General features: G+C 38.7%; 1 protein-coding gene across 2 annotated transcripts; it reads left to right on the top strand.

Annotated features, from left to right (window-relative positions):
- Nucleotides 1-2539: 2539 nt before the first annotated feature.
- On the top strand, nucleotides 2540-19827 carry ILP-2 (insulin-like peptide 2). Of its 2 annotated transcripts, none has more exons than XM_011647419.2 (4): nucleotides 2540-2699; nucleotides 13193-13466; nucleotides 15453-15509; nucleotides 15768-19827. In XM_011647419.2, the coding sequence occupies exons 2-4, from the start codon at nucleotides 13193-13195 to the stop codon at nucleotides 15953-15955; spliced, it is 519 nt and encodes a 172-aa protein (XP_011645721.2). In that variant the 5' UTR covers nucleotides 2540-2699; the 3' UTR covers nucleotides 15956-19827. The 2 variants fall into 2 exon arrangements, with proteins under 2 accessions (XP_011645721.2, XP_011645722.2); XM_011647420.3 differs by lacking the exon at nucleotides 2540-2699 and adding an exon at nucleotides 6830-7709.
- The last annotated feature ends 529 nt before the right edge of the window (nucleotides 19828-20356 follow it).

Raw genomic sequence — 20356 nt, 5'->3', positions numbered from 1 at the left:
TGTGCATTTTTCATTATTCTTATCTCCTATCTTCCAATCGTGTCCTCATACTTTCAAACTCTATAATTAATTAATTTTAAATTGATTATAATTGAAATAAAATGCTGCGACATTTCCTTCCTATTATACATAGAACGGTGTAGCGTTCATATCTTTCGTAACTATTTTTCATAATATAATTAATGCAATTTGTTATCAATAATTCGATTATCTTTATTGATATCTTACATGCTTAAATAACTTTTAAGTTTATAGAATTCTAAATTCTCTTCGAACGAAACGTTAATGCTAAAAATCACAATAAAAATTAGATTTTAATTATATTTATCGACTTTAATTTTCCAGTATTTGAAATCTCTGCAAAAGTATAGATCATTTTTTATCGCTTTTTTTGTTTCTATCGATACGCGCATATAAACAAAGTCTTCAAAAGGTCATCGTCCGATCGCCAATTTAGTCCATGCATTACCTGCAACTTATTATCGATTGCAGCACGAAAGCAAGCCGTTGCGGGTTGCAAAGTGGCAAAGTAATGAATCAAGCTGGCTTTCATGTTCATCGGATGCCAGGTTGTTGAAACATCATACAGTATGCATGTGGAAGTTCCAAGACTTTTACCCTATCACGTCCCTCACCCACGGACCAACGTATTAACGCGCTGGTATGTGTGTGTGTATGTAATGTAAAAAAAGCTACGCCCGATAAATATGGAAATGAAAACACGAAGTTTGCAATGTATAGGGTGCTTGCGAATTACCCAATTTCGTCCCCGCATTTCCATCCGCGCGAAACGCATAAGCGAAATTGCAATTACTATTACCTTTCCTTCTCGTTATTAACTTTTATGTACGTATACTGCAAAGCATGTATGAATTTTATTGCACACGTTTTTAAGATATTATTTTACATGTACACATCAGTTTCGAAGAGAAACATCTGATCTTTTCTCAGTTTATTTCATATAAGCGACCGACATTCCAGACATTCAGATCGAAGTTTCCTAAGGACGTTAAAGTAAACGTATATTTATATTTTAATTGGAACAAATTATTTTAATCAGACACGAAAATAATTATTTTATTAAGGATCGATTAATCAGAAAGGATTACTGCAAAAGCATATCTTGAAGAACTTATTCATTAAAAGATCGCGAGGAGGCTACTTCCGTTAAAGATGATATTTCATACAGATTTCCACGGGTCGTTTAATTAACGAAAGAGTTATGCGATCAAATCAACACGCGTTATTAAGAGGAAAAATTAAAAGGTCAATGAATGAGCGAAATTAGACGTAAATTATAATAAACGGACCACGCTATATTTGCTCGACCGAATCACTGCTTCTAAACGCAATTGCACACATGAAGACAACAATGGTTGACATGTTTCGGACGGCGCCAAGGAGATCCAAACAAACTCCCGATATTAGAATCTATATTAGGAACATTTAAATTAGATTCCGTATTGCCTGCAAAATCCGGTCATCGACGAATGAAAACTGGTAACTGGACGTGAAGGTTAACGCGTTAATCGACCTCGAGACGATCGCTTGCTGGACCGATCGACTTCGCGGCGCGACGCGACGCCCAGGAAGACCGAAGACACTCGTTGACCCATTATAGCTCGCGGGATCCTGTTCTAATCGAAAACAGTGTCCTTGATAAGTCACGCCGGCTCAGCCCGAGCGACTGTAAAAGTGACGTCGGTGTTCTACTTAAAATTTCCATTTCGGTCGCCGGCGAACGTTATTTCGGGGGCAAGAGGTTTCCGACCTGACGGTTCCGGTGACACGAAAATACTACATTATTTTTAAAGTTTGCATTGCAGATGACTGGAACGGGATGTATCTCTTCTCGTGTCCTAATGAGGTTTGAAAGATATTAATGAGCATCAACATGTGATATCGTTTCATTACGTATGAAGTGTCAGGGAAATTTTAGATCAATTAAATTCGTGAACTGTAAAAAAAAAAAGCGGGAATAGTAATAAAAGATAAAATTATAACGAAAAAAAGAGGGAGAACGTCATATACATAAAAGACTTCAAAACTTGGAAACTTGGATCTTAAAACATAAGTATTAAAAAACAATGTATCTGGACATTATAGGTACTTTTTATAAAAATGTGAAGATTTTTACTGAAATACAGAATAAAAAATTCCTAAATATTTTATACAAATATTTCCTAAATATCACTCTTTGTACGATATTTTTTTCAAATATTATATTTGCAAGTGCAAGTCTAAAATAGTCTTTTTAAGAAAACCTCGTTAAGAAAAGAGATGAAAGATGCTTTAGTTACACACATGATTTTAGGCTTAATATAATCTGAAATATAAAATAAGAGGAAAAGAGTCGCATCATCTATAACTTAATACCACCGTGCAGTCGTGGAACAAGCGACAACGGCCGTTTCGGGGTTCTCGGCATCTTGGACCGAAATCGGCCGGCGCGAGGGTGCAAAATGAGGGTGTAGGGAGCAGTTCACGGTTGACCGCACGCCCTTCCGTATGCAGGCGGCATTAGCCGCGTGTCGCGCGATTAAGGGAAGCTGACAGGTAAACCGGTGCTTAATGAACACGTCTCCGTTGTTCAGTATTACCACTGGCGAGCTGAGTGTTTATAAGGGAGGCGGCTACCTTTTCGGCCACCACAAGACGCACACGCATCATCGAGTAACAATCGCCGGCACGCGCTCACAGTGAGTACCATGCCGACCTTTTGCCACCTTTCGTATCGCACAAGAAGGGACGAATTTAGTACCGATGTGAGAAATGCACGCACGTGTACATACGCATGCACGCATACTGCACTTCGGCCCGTTCAAATCGTAAATCAAATGATAAATACGCGATTCGGCCCGAGTTTCATACAAATAACCCGTGAAGCAGATCTCTATGAAAACATAGTTTCGGAATTATTTTTAAATTTATTTTAACAAAAGTTTAATTTATTTTAACAAAAGTTTAATCTGAGAAGATTTAAAATATCCTTTTTAAATACGACCATGCTTTTCGCCATGATAAAATATGATACTCGTGTGACTAAGCTCAAAATTATGAATTTAAAACTCGTACTCGCGTGTGATTCATGGAATTGGCACAGCGGGATGTCATCTTCTGTTAATTGTCGAATTTAATAATTAGAAACCACAATAATTTAATTTAATCTTGAATGCGGAATGCTAGTTAGAATTTCGGTGTCGTTTATGTAACATCAGAAATTTCAAGACAAATATTATAATAAAGATTTATTTTTTTTTTATAATGTCGTTATTCGCACGTGGACAGTTCATTTTTATTTCGTTCAACATGTTCAACGTTTATGCTTCGATATGTCGTAGTCTCTTACACGGATAAAAACACTCGTCGATGAATATTACTGTAGTTCGCCAACTTTTTCCGATATATTATGATACAAGCTACTCACTCAGGCGGTAAATATTGTTCATCGCATCGTACGAGTTCTTGCAAACGAATATAAGAAGCAAAGAAAAGTACGAGGTTAATGTCACAAGTATACTTTTTTAAATGCCCACGCTACGGTACGCGCTAATATCGTGTTTCGGCAATCTCTTCGTTTCATTTTATTTCTCTTCATTGCGAGAGTTTTATTTCTCTTCATTTCTCTCTCTTCATTTCTCGTCATTCCGAATTAGAGGGAAACCTTTAGTTCGCCCCTGTAGTTCGCCAACTTTTTCCGATATATTATGATACAAGCTACTCACTCAGGCGGTAAATATTGTTCATCGCATCGTACGAGTTCTTGCAAACGAATATAAGAAGCAAAGAAAAGTACGAGGTTAATGTCACAAGTAAAAGCCAAAGCGTTAGCCTTTATCGATCACGATCGTTGACCGCGTCATATAAGGTGTCTCGATATTTTTTTTTTTTTTTCATTCCTTGCCATTAATCACGATTAATCAAGCATGCGAATGTTAAGCTTCTCTAATGTCATATATTTTGAGAGAGTTCTTAAGCAGTTCGTGCTATTATATCTGAGTTTATATATACTACGGCTTTGACGCGAATGTAAGAGTAAAAATAACAATAAAATAAAGATTGCCTATTTATTTCAGAGCGGAACATTAAACAAATCTACTTTATGAGTTTTCAAAATATCTCAATACAAAAGAGAAAAACATTATCATTTCTTGTATGAAAAAATTTTATTAAAAAAATCGAATTAGCAAATTCTAAAAAATTTATAAATTAATAGTGAAACTGTATTAAAAAAACGGTTACATGTTTTTGACAATCATTCACCACGCAAGTCGTTCGAGATATGATTTTTTTAACACTTTGTTAAGATATTAATATACGGTGAATGAAACAGCCTAGAGTTATATTAGATAAGTGAGGGTGAAAAAGTGAAAGAGGTATGTGGACTCTACGGCGCCGCGAAAAAAACTTGAGTGTCGTGGATAAATCGGGGTGGCGAATGAGTAACGTCACGCGAGCCGGTGCGCTATACCTGAAGATTCTTCGTATTACCGCAATGCCTTACGATTAACTTATCGTTAGATCACGTCCCTATACATCCGAGTTCATTTCTCGGAAAAAAGCTCGCGAAATGCTTTCCAACTTTTAAATCTAATAAGCGCAGCTTTCCTCGAATCTTACGCCAACATGTTGCGCCACTTATTAATCGACAAAGTTTGATTTAAAACTCTCTCTGGATCTTTCTCGCAACATTTATTTTTTTTTTTTTATATAGTAACTGCATTCGAGAATAATATTTATATAATCAGAGTAAAATAATAATAAAATTTGATGTTATTTTATTATTTTCTCTCTTTCTTTTTCTCACGTTTTCATATTGTAAGAAAATTAAATATAAAAAAATTCAAAAATTGATCACATTGCAGATTATTAAGATACAAATTCGTCAAGCGTGAGGAAGATCGCGTTTCAAAGATTCGCAAGATTTTTACTTCCGCGCCAGAAAATTGTTGTTTTCTGATCACGTGCCCAGTAATAGGTCCCATTAGGGCTAGCCGATAGAAGTAGGACAGCAAGTACTTTCTGCTCACGAGGACAATTGCTCGCATATAGTGTACAGTTCCGACTCAATTGCAGGACTTGTGATCATTTAAGAGGAGGGCAGCATCTGCCTGGCACTCGTAGATCGAGATCGTTATCAGTGGTAGAGCTTTAAGAAGCGCGGTTGCTAAGTGTCGAAAGATTTCACACGCTTCAAAAGCTCTCGACCACTTTCAAACTCTCGCGTATCCATACAAGGCAATCATTCGGATCTTATAAATTATCGTATATTATAGAGACTATTATTATTATTTCGTTCGTATGTTCGTATTTTACAGCCGGTCATCTGTCGCAAATTAAGTTACAGAACAAATAAGTTTGCGTACGAATAAATCTTACTTCTCAATCTTACTTCTCATTTTATCGCAAGTAGGTTTCGTCTTAATGAAATCTACATTTCGCAATTGCAGAAATGCTTGTGCTTGTAGCTCGGAATTGAGCACATTCTCGCGACTTAACAATTATGCAAAAGGTGCAAGTATTTACGCGCGCAAAAACTTACGTGATCTCGCGCTACGCGAGAACAATGCGGCAAACGCAGGTATCTCCGCTCGCTTATGCGACAGACCACAGGATACCATCGCGATCGTACTCGAGGAAAGTGTGCCGAGAGTACATCCGTACGATCTGGTTGTAGCACACGTTCGCAGACAACTGTCCAGACCGCCAATTGGCCGTCTGCGGCGGCTGGAAGAATGCGAGACAAAAAAGAACGAGAAACTCTGCCGGCCGACCGGCCGGCCGTCGTATCCTGCATGTCTCCACACCTCGTGCACGACCTCCAGATGGAGGTCATTCAATTTGGTAGCGATCGTTCGCAGACCTCGTCGTCGGGGCACACTCGCGATCCGCCGCCGGAGAAAGGGAGACCGGCGGGTAGGATGGAGAGGCGCGCGGACCGGGCGGCAGAATTAATTCGTATGGACGGCATGCGAGTGTAATAATATCGAATGAGTCGGTCAAGCCGGCGTTTAATATGGAAATTTCACTTCGCGAACGTTACTTTCGATCTGACTTCACGGCTTCCAATTTTTTACCAAAACGGTAGATCGATCGCGACTCATTCACCTGTCGCAGTCTATTCACCTGTATTTTAATAGCAATAACTTCGATATCTTTGCGGAAAAAAAATCTTACGAAGATACTCTTATCGCGTAATTTAACGGACTGTTTATTCTTTAATCAATATCTCGGCGAAAACACGTATAATTATATGTTAAAATTAATTTTCATATCATGCTATTTCAGAAAAATGTAAGTGGAGTTATAATATAATTTTTTTATTTTTATCCAAATATGTCTCGTGAAAAAAATTCATGATTATCTTTTATGTTTTCATGATTAGCTTTTATGTACTATTAATGAACTTGACGTTTTTACCGAGTAAAAGATATATATATATATAAAATTTTCTTACAGAACGTGTTCGTGTTATACATTATCACGTACATTCCTTTCACTCGTCTTTCTATAGAACAATAAAAAAGAAACGTCAATTATGCTTTAAGTTATAATTTGCGCGAACAAGTTACACGTTTGATCTCCAAGCACCCATATCGACCAATTACCGGTCGAACGACTGGTGTGAGACGATTTGCACTCGATCTTCGGCACAGAGAAGACACGTCGCTTTTCTTGGGACCGATTACTTCCCTCACTCGTCGCCCTCCCTTCCTCCTTGATCTGTTTACTTTCTTCATCGCTATCCCCCGACCAGACTTTAAATAAGGGGCAGCAAGCATGGGAGAGAAAGAAAGAGAGAGTACAAGCCACCTTACGCTAGTTCGTCAGCGACCTTCTGTCGAGACGGAGTACCGAACCTCTCCGGGGACAGGTCTTCGTGACAATTGCGGTCAATCAGGCTGGCATTGTCACAAACGTGACCGCACATTACCAGTCGGAAGAGCCTGAGACGCTCGTCGGCGATCGAGCGGTCGAGACGTGCCTCGTCGGAGAGAGAAGCGTCGGATCTGCGCTCGCGATCGTCACCGATTACCACCCGCCGACTTTCTCCACAAGCTGTAACAGCCAACGACTCGACGAAACCCGAGGCATAATAAAATCAAGATCGAGTCAAAATCGAGCGAGATATTCGAGGATCTCATTAAGGATAAGCGTGCAACTGCATCGACGAGACGCCTTTGTCAGAGAGAAAAAGAGTCCCGGGGGGACCAAGTACACGACTGTGATTCTAAATCTAAGGCAACGAGCTAGGAATATTAATCGCTGTGCTCCGTGTCGCTTCACCGCCGAGACAAGCCTGCGGATGTTCCGGAGAATCAAAGAATCCCGGCCGCGATCGATCAAACGTTAACATTACGTTTCGGGACTGCTTTTCGGACAGGTGGAGAAAAACGAGAGAGAACTCGCGCGAGAGGTGCTCGTGGTCGCCCGGCATCAATGCATCCCAGTTGGAGACAGTTGGAAGGGTTGATCGTGCCGGGAAATCAACGTTGCCTCGAGACGGTGGCCCGATATCGTCTACAAAGTATTTCATGATCGTTTACCCATGAAAAATACCAGCCTCGCCATCGTCGTAATCACGTTCCACCTGTTGTGCCCGCGACAACATTCGGCGTCGTCGTCCGAGAAAAAGTGCCAGACTGTGATATTACCCCGTGTGATAGAGAAATCGCCTTGTGATCCCACGTTTTACCTCAACGTACTCAGTAAGTCGCACTCCCTACCCGCCTTCTTGTCTTTAATGCCATTCTTATCGGATTTGTGCCCTCCACTGCATAAAAACTAATTATAATACGAGGGAGAATATACTCTTCCGTGAGCTCGAAATAGATCCGTTCGATATGTTCGCTCTCTCTTTCTCTCTTTCTTTTTTTTTCGCCGCTCGATTCAATCCGTACTTAATTTTTCATTAGCTCGGGATAAAAGAGAGAACAACACCATTTCCATTTTGGGCGTTTCCCATTAAATGATAATTTATTCGATCTCTGAACTGATTTTAATTATATTTTGTCTAAAAGAAAAAAAAAAGTTTTTATCCGCGCAAGAAAGTTTCACTCTGTGATTAACTTTGGTAAATATCCAACATTCTTGCCAAATATCACATTAAATGCATATAATAAATACAATATCACATGTATTTTAATTTGATATTGGCTTGATATTTATTAAAAAAGCAGTCAAGTTTGTCAGCTCTCTCAAGCTGAATGATAACAAAATTGAATAAGTACAAAATATTTCAGCTTAATATATAATTCGACCTTATCGTAATATCGTTATCTTCGAAGATTCATTACAATTTTAAATCCAAATTTACTTCGTTACTTCAAAGCAGAATCGTCGCGCGAGAAAGAGGAGCAGAAAGAGAAAGAAGGAGAGAGTCGATTATCTCGAATCTCCAATTATTCGAGGACAACGGCTGACACTAATTCTAGTCACGCATGGCTGCCTCAAGTGCTATGCGAGTCCTCCTCAAATTGACGCATATGAGCGTAGCACGCTTGGTGCTCGTGCACCGTGCAATTGTATTATTAAAGAGTGCATCTGCCTCTTGAAGTCTCATTTGTCCAAGCCATTTCTTCAAATTATACGTTAGCCCGATGACGCAGCCAATTAATGACCATAGGATATTGTTAAACTTAAAACATTCCCTATAATTTTGATAGATCACTATCGATCATTAATTGCAATTCGTATCGAGGATACAAGACATATCGGATGCATCTTTTTATTACTCGTACTTCCCGCTCCATATATAATTTATAACGCACTGTCATTATTCTCGATATTTTCTACTCAATTGCGTAATGTTCCATGTACGAAGTACATACTTAAAGTTACTTAAAGTTACAGTATAGCGATGTCTCGATATTTTCATTTCGTAATCCGAAGCAATTTCCGGTTTTCATTTTTAACGACAAGCCTGTTATTAGTTAATGTTATTAAACGGTAAATGTTAACATTTCCTCTCGAAGACTTATTCTCTCGAGACCTATATTTACCTTCACTTTGCAATCGTTATTATGATCATTGGATCAATTTCTGGACGACGCGTCACCCAGAGATACAATGTAGTTCTCTTCATTCAGGAAATCGCACAATTTCAATGAGACTAAATTAAGGTGCATCTTTATCGCTTTGTGACTCACAGCAGAACAATGCTGTATTCTTCGTGTTTTCACAATTTTTTTTCCCTCGAATGTCTATTTCGAGAAACCCTATAAGATAAGAGAACTTTTTATAGTGAACAACAATAAAAAGTTGTTCACAAACTTTCACAAAATAATGAAATAAAATACATAAAAATAATAATGAAAAGTAATAAAAGTAAAATACATAAATAATGAGACAGTTACCGATGGCTAGAATTATGATATTTATCTTTATTAAATATAATCATTTAACTAATAAATTATATAACAAATAAAAACAAATAAAAAGCTAATTACACGGAATTATGCGTATCAATAATTACAATTATTCGCGGTATCATCGGATCGTTTTGATTAAATTTTTGCAAAGTCGATCGAACTCCGCGCAGCTTCGCGAGAGACAGAAAATCCGTGCGAAATCTCGAGGTAAATTAGAATCCCGGAAGAGCGAATTTTCCGCTCGCACCTGCCTGTCCGTTTGTAGAAAATGGAAAAGTTTTCTGGCTCTTTTGCGTAACGCGATTGCGCTCCAATCGGAAAAGTCGATCACCCCTGGCCGGTTCGCACTCGATCGGACGTAAGTGCTCTCCCTCAAGCGCGTATTAGTATCTTTCCGAGTGTTATATACACGTGTTTATTACTCGTGTCTGCCGGCGGTACTTCGCAGATAATACCAAGAGAAAAGACGAGGACAAAAATAGAAATGCGCCGGTCTTGCAAGAGAGAGTAGGAACGCGAGGGAGAGAACGAGAGCGAAAGAGAATGGCCCGAGGGGGTGGCGGCGCGGCGAGAGGGGGGGAGAAAGGGAGGGCGCGATCAAGACGACGTTCCGGAACGAGTCCTCTTTTCAATTTAATGGGACTTTTCGCTATCGTGAAATGCGTCTCTTTTCAAGAGAGCGCCGGGATGATCTATGTAGTTCGGTCCTGTTTACAACCGTTGGAGAGGCGCCGGACGCGAGAAGCCAATGAACGGCATAATACGCGTATACGTTATCGACACGGTAAAATTGTTGTTCGGTCTCATTTTATGCAGAATTTGAAACAAAGTACGTAGAACAGATAGAGCAGTATCTCACTTTGCGCGCGCAAAATATGAAGTGACGCGCAGTCGAAGAAATCAACGCGCTCTTCTTCGATCGGATTAAAATTACGATACTTTTTTAAATGCCCACGCTACGGTACGCGCTAATATCGTGTTTCGGCAATCTCTTCGTTTCATTTTATTTCTCTTCATTGCGAGAGTTTTATTTCTCTTCATTTCTCTCTCTTCATTTCTCGTCATTCCGAATTAGAGGGAAACCTTTGGAAATCGCGAATGCATCGGAAATGCATCGTTCAGATCGCGTTATACGTTTTTATAGAACAGAACAGTGGAATATCCTCGCATCTATTACGTTCGGACATCTCGATTTTCGCCGGTGAATCTCGCTCGTTTCTGTCCTTTTTTTTTTTTATTTGCTTGTGCACGCGGCATGCCGGTGGCATGCGATCACGCTTATCATTTTCGCGAGATATCGCGAGTTTGTTCTCTCTCGGCTGTTTGCGTCCGCACTCGCAAATATAGATACATTTATTTACCTCATCGGGATTTTATTTTTTGTCAGCCGTCAGGCGCGCTTTCTTTTCGCGATCAAAATGAAAGGAGGAATTCAATGGATATTTAAAAACACCCGTGCACACTCTCAATTCTGATCTCTCAAATAGCACTATGAAAAAAAATATTAAATATATTGTGTTTCTAATGATCGATTGATCGATCGATCAATTGAATTAAAAAAACGATGCTGTCATCGATCCGCATCAACTAATGATTCGATCCGCATCAACTAATGATTCGATCTGTTGAACGTATGTAGAAGGTACGACAGAAACTCTTTAAGGATTACAAGTGTTGTACGCGTGTTTTCACCATCGTGCTGCCATTAATCGCACGAGAAAGATAAATAGGGTTAGATAATTTCGACATCAACACGCACCGTTTCTTTCAGTTATTGCTTAGTGTTGAACGCTAATTCCCATCGCGCCGCGATGCGCCGGAAATAGAAGTGCCCTATATTCGCGTAACTTGTTTTGAAGGGGGCAAGTCAATGTGTGTCTGTCGCGACGCGACAATGACTCTGGTACGTGTCTACCTAATGATATTGCATATGCCAAATCGATCGTGAATAAGTTCTATCAACCTTGAAACGTCAAAATAACACGTCTCACATATTCGACGAAAATTTAAATTGAAACTCGAGCCGACACTCTATGACATAATTGAAAATAATATCTGCGTCGAGATTAATATTTCATCAAAATTAACTGATCAAAATTAACGAAATATGTTTCGAATCGTATCTTCTCTTTAAAAATATCGGGATTATAACTATCGAGTTTATAACGAGATTATAACGATCGGAAATGAAGGGCATTTCGTAAAGTAAGCCTCGGAGAATAATACAGTATTATTCGTCACGATATAAAGTATATTTTTATTAAATATCAAATATTAAATATCGCGAAAAATAAAAATTTTTCTTGATATATTTTATTTATCTTAAATTCTGAGAAGACTAACATATACAGACACGGACAATTTCTCAACTCAACTCTTTTCCATATGCTTCTCGTTATTATATATTATTTTCTTAAACTTATCACATATCGATAGTATTCTAAACATTTTCAGATAAAAATAAAATTGTCGCTTTGTGAAATTATGTTTTATACCATAGCTCCGCATACAATCATGTATCAAGGCCGCTGGCGTTATTTCCATTTTCGTTGATAACGCGACTAATCGAAAGCGACGTAGCCTGCAAAACAAGTCAACATTGTTCTAATCCGATCACAGACACCCAAGCAAAATAAGATAATACCCTAAAAACCATAGAGAGACATATCTGCTGTCTCTCTGTGCACTGAAAAATTTACTTCATTAAAATTGCGCCACATTTACAATCATTCGTATTCGGTACAACGTCGGTCTTGCGAATGTAACCGAGAGTTTCTTCAGCGGGGTACGGATTCGGACGGCCTCAAAGTTGTCTGAAGATGCACCGAACGATCGTCGCAGGTGCAACTGTTCTAAAATATCGAGGACTTCTCTGTGCCAGCTTCTCGTTTGCTCGTCAAGTAGATTGCAATTATGCTCGCGCAAACTTTACGAACAAAGGTCGCTCCTATGGATAAAGCGCGAGAAGCGCCTTCTCTTTCTCTTGTTCCGTCGGAGACAGTCCCGTCGCGACGTGCCGCCGTCGATTACACGGCACTCGCGGACGAAAGTACGCGTCCTCTCCCTCTTCTCTTTCTCTCCCTTGCCATTGCGAGATTTATATTTATAAGTGAAAGATATCTAAAAATAGAGGCACCCTGCGCGACCGCTGGAATGCCGCGCGCCGTCGCGATTTATATGCGTTATACGCGCGCGTTTAATTAATCCTGATAAAGGCAGGCAGGCAGGCAGCACCGAGTTTCCCCGAGACGAGGTCTATTCGCAGATGATGCAGATTTCTACGCGTAAATGTTACCACCGTTACCTAAATAAACGGTTAAGAAAAAAATATGTCCGGACGCACGCGGATATCTGTCAGCGTCGAATAAAGTCCAAACGTTGAATACCGACCGGTATAATGAATCATTATTTTAGTAAACAATTTGTTCGGCCTGTTGTTCCAGATAACTTCATTTTTATACGTATTCGAAGGCTACGTGATGACACCGATAGATGAGATCGCCGCATTTTTTATTTCTATTCATTTCTGATAGACACGCGGATCCTTATAATTTTTTCTTATCTTCTTTTTAAAGCTATTAAAGCCTTTGGTATGTAAAAAAAAAATTTTGAAAAATCAAATTTTGAACGAACAAGATATTAAAGCCTAAAGTCGTTCATTTCGGCGAATTTTTATCTGCTTTTTAGCTTACAGAAATTCAAAATCTGATTTTCGAAAGCGCTTTGCGGTCTAATCGTTAAGTTAAAGTGAATAAAGATTAGAGAGATGAACGAATCCGATCCCACGGAACGTAATTAAACGAGAACTATATCACTTTCAGATGTCTGCGAATCGATTGAACGTGCTGGTGATCTTGATGCTGGCCGTCGCGGTTCTTGCGACGGAATCAGGAAATGCACAAATGGATGGTTATCCCTCTCAATACCCTCAAAATCCCTCATACAACCCTTCATACAACCCTTCATACTCATACAACCCTCCGAAACAACCCCCCGTGAATGCGCCGCAGAAATATTGCGGCAAAAAGCTGTCCAATGCTCTACAGATAATCTGTGATGGCGTGTATAATTCCATGTTTAAGAAGAGTGGTCAAGGTGAGTTTCAGCTAATCGTTAAGGGAAATGTTCTTATCGGTCGTTTCTAACATCAGTACCAAATGAGAGATATTAAATCATTAATGAGAGTGGATAAAATTCATGCCTATTTCTCTTTTTCTTTTTCTGCGATAATCTGTGATAATGTTGGATAATTATGTTTCTAAATATGTACACACACACACACACACACACACACACACACACACACACACACACACACACACACACACACACACACATACACACATTAATTATATTTCTAAACGTGTAGACACAAGAGATGCTATCATACTTGATTCTTGACGTAATTATAGTTCGAAGCGATAGTTTAACTAGCGGTTATTCACTGATTATTTTAGCCTTAACAGGCTATTTATCGTTAATTAATTTTCAAGTCATATTTAAATGCCGCACGAAAATAATAACATACAAATATTCAAATATTAATTATTAATGTAGATAAGATAATCATTTAAAGTAAATATTTTTGTGTAATTGAATACATTTTCTAATTAATTCTTTATTAAAATAACTATTCTATCATTAAAAAATTCATAGAGAGAGAATGAGATAATCATATTTTTAAAAAAATGAAAATACACATGTTATTAACATTTCCATTTTGATTTTTTTGATTTTATGCAACAAATGATTTGCGAGACAAAAATCATTGATCTCGATACATCAATTAAGCTTTTGTGCACGTGTAACGATTCAGGAAGTTAATAATAGGAAATTAAGGAATAATATTAAGGAAGATTTCTCGATGGCAGTCTCCTCATAACGGAATTTGCCTTTGTAATGGCTCTGCCATTAATATTAATGCTGCTCGCATTCCTTCTTTCTTGATTAACGGCATGTTGAGTATTTCATAGTGGAAGCATTGATACTTACGCAGCACAAGTGCAAAATTACTAGGTATCTATAGATTTACATTATCGCAGAATATTTTTAGAGAAGAATATCACAGATAAATTTTTTTTATTTCGCGTTTCAAAGCGTCCAACGTAAGATGAACAAATCTAAAGCGGCCCGTTTCGAAGTATGAATAAGGCTTAATTTACGCTGGACGTATAATTAAACGGCTCAATGTAAGAATGAGGTCAGCCCATAATTCCTACTGTTCACTTTAGATACAACATCATATTTAAAGTGAACATTACAGACTATGTGTTGCCACCAATTACGAGGGAATTTTTATTACTTTTTATTTTTGTCGGGCCCTTCAATTTTAATGGCTTTCCGAGCATGGTATTTTACAAAAGCGCGATTAAGCACGCGATCAATCTGTGCCCGTAATTAACCAAGTAATCGCCACTTTGTCGCCGATGAATAATGCATGTAATGCTCGTATTACGTATTCCCAAGTGGGATCATAAGCCGACGTACTCTCCATAATCGTTGAATGACTTAAATGCGCCGACAATCGGGGGCATTACATTTTTCAGCGGCGTCTTTGTTCGCGATTTTTTTTTCGCGTGAAAAGAGAAGCGCGAGAATTTACATCGAAAGTTTACGTAAATCTTTTTCGGACACGTAAAACAGTTTATCGTTAAACTGAATCAGTCAAATAGATCCGTATAATCTGACATCAAGATCTGGACGTGCCTGTACGATTTATTGATGCGATCGCAGAAAGCAAATTGTCGTTATTCATGTCGAATAATGTTGGCATATATAACACATAAATAGGATTCCCACTTTTTTCTCTAAAACATGAGAAATTTGCCAAACAAAAACGCGAATGCCGTTGAGGGGATAAGTGACATTAGCATTGCATTTCAATTTATTTCCAAACATATATCAGGATTAACTGTTTTCTCGCTAATTACATTTATAATTCATCTAGCATTTTGTGAAATTTACTCTTTGCATAAATCTCTTTGTATAAATTATTTTTTTATAAATTAGTTAAAGCTAAGTTATGTAATTATCATCAAGAAAAACTTTGATTTTCAAGCAATGTACTTTGATTTCTTTCAGCGCGAGAAGAAGCGAGTGTCGACCGCAGAGATACCTTTGACTACGTCCGCGACCAAGGTATGACTTTTTTTACAAAAAATTACGTCGAAAGCTTTCTTAAAAATCTCAAAACTTTTTCAAAAATTGTCCCTCGCGTGAAATAAAGATTGTCACATAGTGCACGGAATAAACGAAAGTGAAATTCGGTCAAAAATGAAAAAAAATCGTATGTGTTGAATCGAATTTTCCCAGTTTAAAAGAAGCTTACGTGTACGAGCGTGCTTAAAGCGATATGCCGCTTCATCATACGCCACTAAAGTCTCGTTTTTGTTTTAGAAATGGAAATAGCCGATTACCCATTCGCCTACGAGTTTCCTCCGTTCCTGTCTCGAGCGAGGGCACGGGGGATGCTGAACGGACGTTTCGCCGGCAGACGTTATCGAAGGGAGTCGCGAGGTATCCATGAAGAGTGCTGCGTCAAGGCGTGCACGATAAACGAACTGTCCAGCTATTGCGGTCCCTAAACGCGCGTTCGGTACCCGGTAACCCTTCGACTTCCGCTTTACTGCTCGATCACCATGCAAACCGAATAATCCCGGACACACACACACACACACACACGCTCCACGCGCATATACCCATACATGTATACACCCACGTACACATAAAGGAAAATACACATACATTCCACATTGCGTACAATATATGTTGGAAAGTTCACCGGTAAACCGCATCATCGCTCATGCCGGAGACTGACTCGTGATAATGATGTATACATTTACGTATTTGCGATGGAACTGACTTATAACACGTAGTCGTGCGCGGAATTGTATCCTTTTCTTTTTGGTTTCTTACGGACGAGCGGGCAGCGGAGAGAAGACAGAGCATAAGAAATGCCGGAAATTCTCCTCCTTTTTTTAAATTAACAGCATTTGCGAAATAAGTTTTGCGACAGAGAATATTTGTTAGGATCTTCAGTTAAATTTCAGTCGGATCTCAATACTTATTCTTAAATTTAGATGATTCTTCCTTCGCTTGTTCTGTCTTGTCTACAGCCACGAAATATTTGGCACAAAAAGTCTTTCCTCCCCGAGAACGTAATTTAGTAATTAGAAGTGGAATCAATTTTTTTATAGACGCAATGTATATTCGTACACTCGAAGATGTTTAAAAATGATTAACGATCTCTCCAAAAGATGCTAAATTACCAGATCCTAAATTAACCAGAATTAAGTAATTATATATCGTTTAAAATCGTATGCGATGTTTATCATATTTTTTTTACGATCGAAAAAGGCAACATCAATGTTCACATTTGTGGATCAGCCTGTGAAAATTAAATCGGAAGAAAAATCGACGTTGAAAGGGAGACACCAATCGCGATCTCTACGCGCGTATCTAACGCGTGATCACATGTAATTATAGTGGCGATCATCATGCGACACACGTGACAAATAGAGAACGTGCACGTTGACGATATCACGCGACTTCTTGCTTGTCTTGTCTGACGAAATCGATCTTGGACGTTAAACTGTCTTCTCTTTTTTTTTTTTTTCGTTCACCATTCAGACAGCATCAGGCGATATTTCTCGTCGCGGATAACTCGATTCTTCGATCTAATTCCATAAAAGTGCATTGAGCATTTGCATCTTTTTTATTTCGACCTTTTGATTTCTGCAAAAGTTCTTTTACATGCACTTTCGATTATTCTGCGTACGCGTACATCGTTCGCGAATGTCCCGCTCATGTTTTGGAAATGTGGGAAAAATCGTTTCGACTATCGAGAGGGATACAGTCTCACTCGCATGGTGATTTTCGGCGACGAAGCACAGAAGGAACAGCTCGATAGTTAGTTTAGTTTCTCGTAACTGTAATTTCCTGTTTTTTTAACGCCAAATTTGAGATTCGTTTAACGACCGAGAGTGCGTCGACTTGCCGCGAAATGTAACCGACTGTCGTTGAATGAATGTCGAATGTACTAGGACATTATTATAGCTTGCGTTATTTTTAATCTGCCAGAGGCTGTGACGATTTCAAGGGGCATCTACGACTGTACTGCATATGGTGATATTATTCTTATTCGTAGAACGTGTATTCCCAACGATTATCCTTCGAGGAAAGGACGGGGTAGCGCGCAAGGCGATCGGAAAGTTTACATGCATATTGTATCGCTCGGAATAAGTAGATAAGATTAATTCGACTTGACATCTTAAGTCAAATATGATTGTGCAGAAAAATTTGATAATTTTGATTGAAGAGTTCAGTGAAAAAAAAATAAATCCAAATGCAAATCCAAAGTTTGCAAGTTTGTTCATTTTGGAAATTTTGGATATTGTATCTAAAAGAGATCAATCGTGGACTTGGTTTCTTGTTCCATTGAATTCTTTTTTTAAATTTGATCGTCAGATATGGAAAAATTGTTGTATACAACGATATAAGATAAAGATGAGTTTACTTAGAAACATAAGAGAGATGATTCTAGGAGAACATAATATTTTCATCTTTGTATGACAATCATGAAACTTCGCAGCACCGAGAAGATCACGAATCGCCGTCCTACCTCGAAAGACATTTACGTTTTCGATAATACAAGCGTATGTAATAAAAAATAATTTTACTGAGAGAAGGTGCGATTACGTATACGATAATATGTGACAAACGAAAATCTGATTTATTTAATGATCGATCTTAAAAATAATTTTAATGAAAGAAGGAGAAGAAATATGTATACGGTGTGACAAATGAAAGTTCGATTTGACGACCGATTTTAAGTTTGAAAGAAGAAAAATGAATGAATAAGCATATTGTCGAAGGAGAAAAAGCTGAAGTAAATAAGTCAGGCGAGTCGAACGTTGTGAAAAACTCGCCTCTGCGATCATTCACTCGAAAAGTTAATATCGATTCCTTTTGACCGACAATGTTGATTTTCTATTATGTATTGAGTGATCTCTAAATCGCATGCCATTTACCTCGTCACGCATATCTAGCGTAAGAGCACGACTCATTCCGAAGTATATACTATTATGCTTTATCACCGAACTTGTTTTAGCGCTTATCCCGATTAACCGAATCTCCCTTCTCTGTCCGTATCGTAAATATCAATATTTATCAATTTGCGAAGGAACGGCGAACAGCCAATCCGGAGTAAGTTGACACGGTCCGTCTCGTCGCGATTCGCAAGGGAAGTTCGTTAACATGCAAATTCGAAAAAGTGAATATATATTTCGTCGAAAAATTACGTGTCACCAAAATCGCGATGATTTTTTTTTACTTATAATTTTTTTAATGTAATTAATATTCCTCGTATGTTTTTATCTTATAGAGACATATAAAGAGGAAATTCGAAAAATTATTTTATCGCTGTAGATCATCTGATCTCAACTACGCATGAATGTAACGTATGAATCTTTTTCGAATTTACAGTTCGTCGAATTTTCTTTATCAATCATAATGTCAATCATAATCTTCATGTGCGCTCCTCGCCTATTAGTCGCCAGATCTCAGATCATTGAATAACGCGACAAGGTGATTATAACCGCCAAGGTCGTAAGTTATTGATTAGATGCCAATTATCGTAATCGTTTATTATTGATCATCATCGAGATCATTATTATGTTTCATTTGCCGCGTTAGCGCCGTCATCATCATTTTTATTATTTCTCATTCCCGTCACCCCCGTGTCATCGTCATAACGAGATGTGATTTGTATCGCTAACGTTGCTGCCCGAGCTTGCTTGAGCGCATTTCGACCGCGCTTCCCGCGTTCGTCTACTTTTGCACTATTCTTCCTCCTCTCTCGCCTTTTCGTTTAGTTTTCGGCAATCTCCCTCGCACGGACCGTAATGTAGCGTGAGGGTCGAGAGACGATGAAGCGACCGAGCGAAATCATATAAATGTATAAACGGGAAAGAATAAAATCTCTGACATGGCGCACGGTAAGATAATCAACTGTATCGAGCAGCCAATATCGGAAGGCAGATACGTGCAAAGAATCAAACAAGATGTTAGATAGCTCCGAGTCTACCGACAGGTATATTCGGGCGGCGTATGATTGATGCGAAACGAGATATATGCGAAGTATAAACGAATATCCGTTTCCGATATCCCTCCCGTATTGTTTGTCGATAGACTGTTTATACGATTTCATCGTATCCTCGGTGTCCCGACACGGCTCGGTTCGGTCCTTCAGCGCGGAGAGAGACGCGGTTAGCCCTTTTCGGGTGCTGCGGCTGCGAACGAGAGACAACTCAGACGCTCCGGCGAGAGGAGCGGCGATATATACTACTACTACTACTACTACTATTACGTAGGGCACAGGCGATGTGATTTGTATATTGAGATGTACTTCAACTTAAACAACGGTAAAACAATGAAAAAAAACGTTCCCAAGAAAGAAGCGTACTGTTCTCTTCGTTGCACCACCACCACGACCCACCCACACCTCGTTCCAATTTTCGTGGCGTTCGGGGGAGGACGATTGCGAGGACGATTAATCTCAATGATCTTAATTCTACTTGGCGTTACACTTTTACACGCACGGAATGTGCACGTCCTATTAATAATATCACTATTAATTTCTTCTGACAGATGATTCACACGATTACTTGCTTAATGTTACTAATGGTGCGTATATTGATCGCGCGCGTCTAACGCAACCTTCGTGCTGACTGATATTATATACTTTCACGAGGACTTTACATCCGCGAACATTAATCTTTCGGTTTATCTCTGAAATACAGAACGAACTCCTTTGGTTACTGTATTATTATAAGCATTAGAAATTAAAAAAAAAAAAAAAAGAAAGAAAATCGATCACGTACGCTAAGTATGTAAGTATTCCTTCCATTTGTGTGATCGATAAACGTTTCTTCAAATAAGAAATAATTAAAATAAAAGATTAATAGACCTTAAATCGTCTATCTTTT

This window comes from Pogonomyrmex barbatus, unplaced genomic scaffold (genome assembly GCF_055798465.1).
Source record: "Pogonomyrmex barbatus isolate J1 unplaced genomic scaffold, ASM5579846v1 scaffold10, whole genome shotgun sequence".
NCBI classification, from domain to species: Eukaryota; Metazoa; Arthropoda; class Insecta; order Hymenoptera; family Formicidae; genus Pogonomyrmex; species Pogonomyrmex barbatus.
The sequence above is the reverse complement of the archived record's forward strand: the minus strand, read 5'-3'. Positions and strand labels throughout refer to the sequence as shown.

What these genes read in the sequence shown, in the direction of transcription:
- ILP-2 (XM_011647419.2), top strand. Translation starts at nt 13,193, where the DNA reads ATGTCTGCGAATCGATTGAACGTGCTGGTGATCTTGATGCTGGCCGTC. An exon ending in GTTTAAGAAGAGTGGTCAAG is followed by an intron (nt 13,467 to 15,452) that starts GTGAGTTTCAGC and finishes GATTTCTTTCAG; the next exon opens with CGCGAGAAGAAGCGAGTGTC. An exon ending in TGACTACGTCCGCGACCAAG is followed by an intron (nt 15,510 to 15,767) that starts GTATGACTTTTT and finishes TTTTTGTTTTAG; the next exon opens with AAATGGAAATAGCCGATTAC.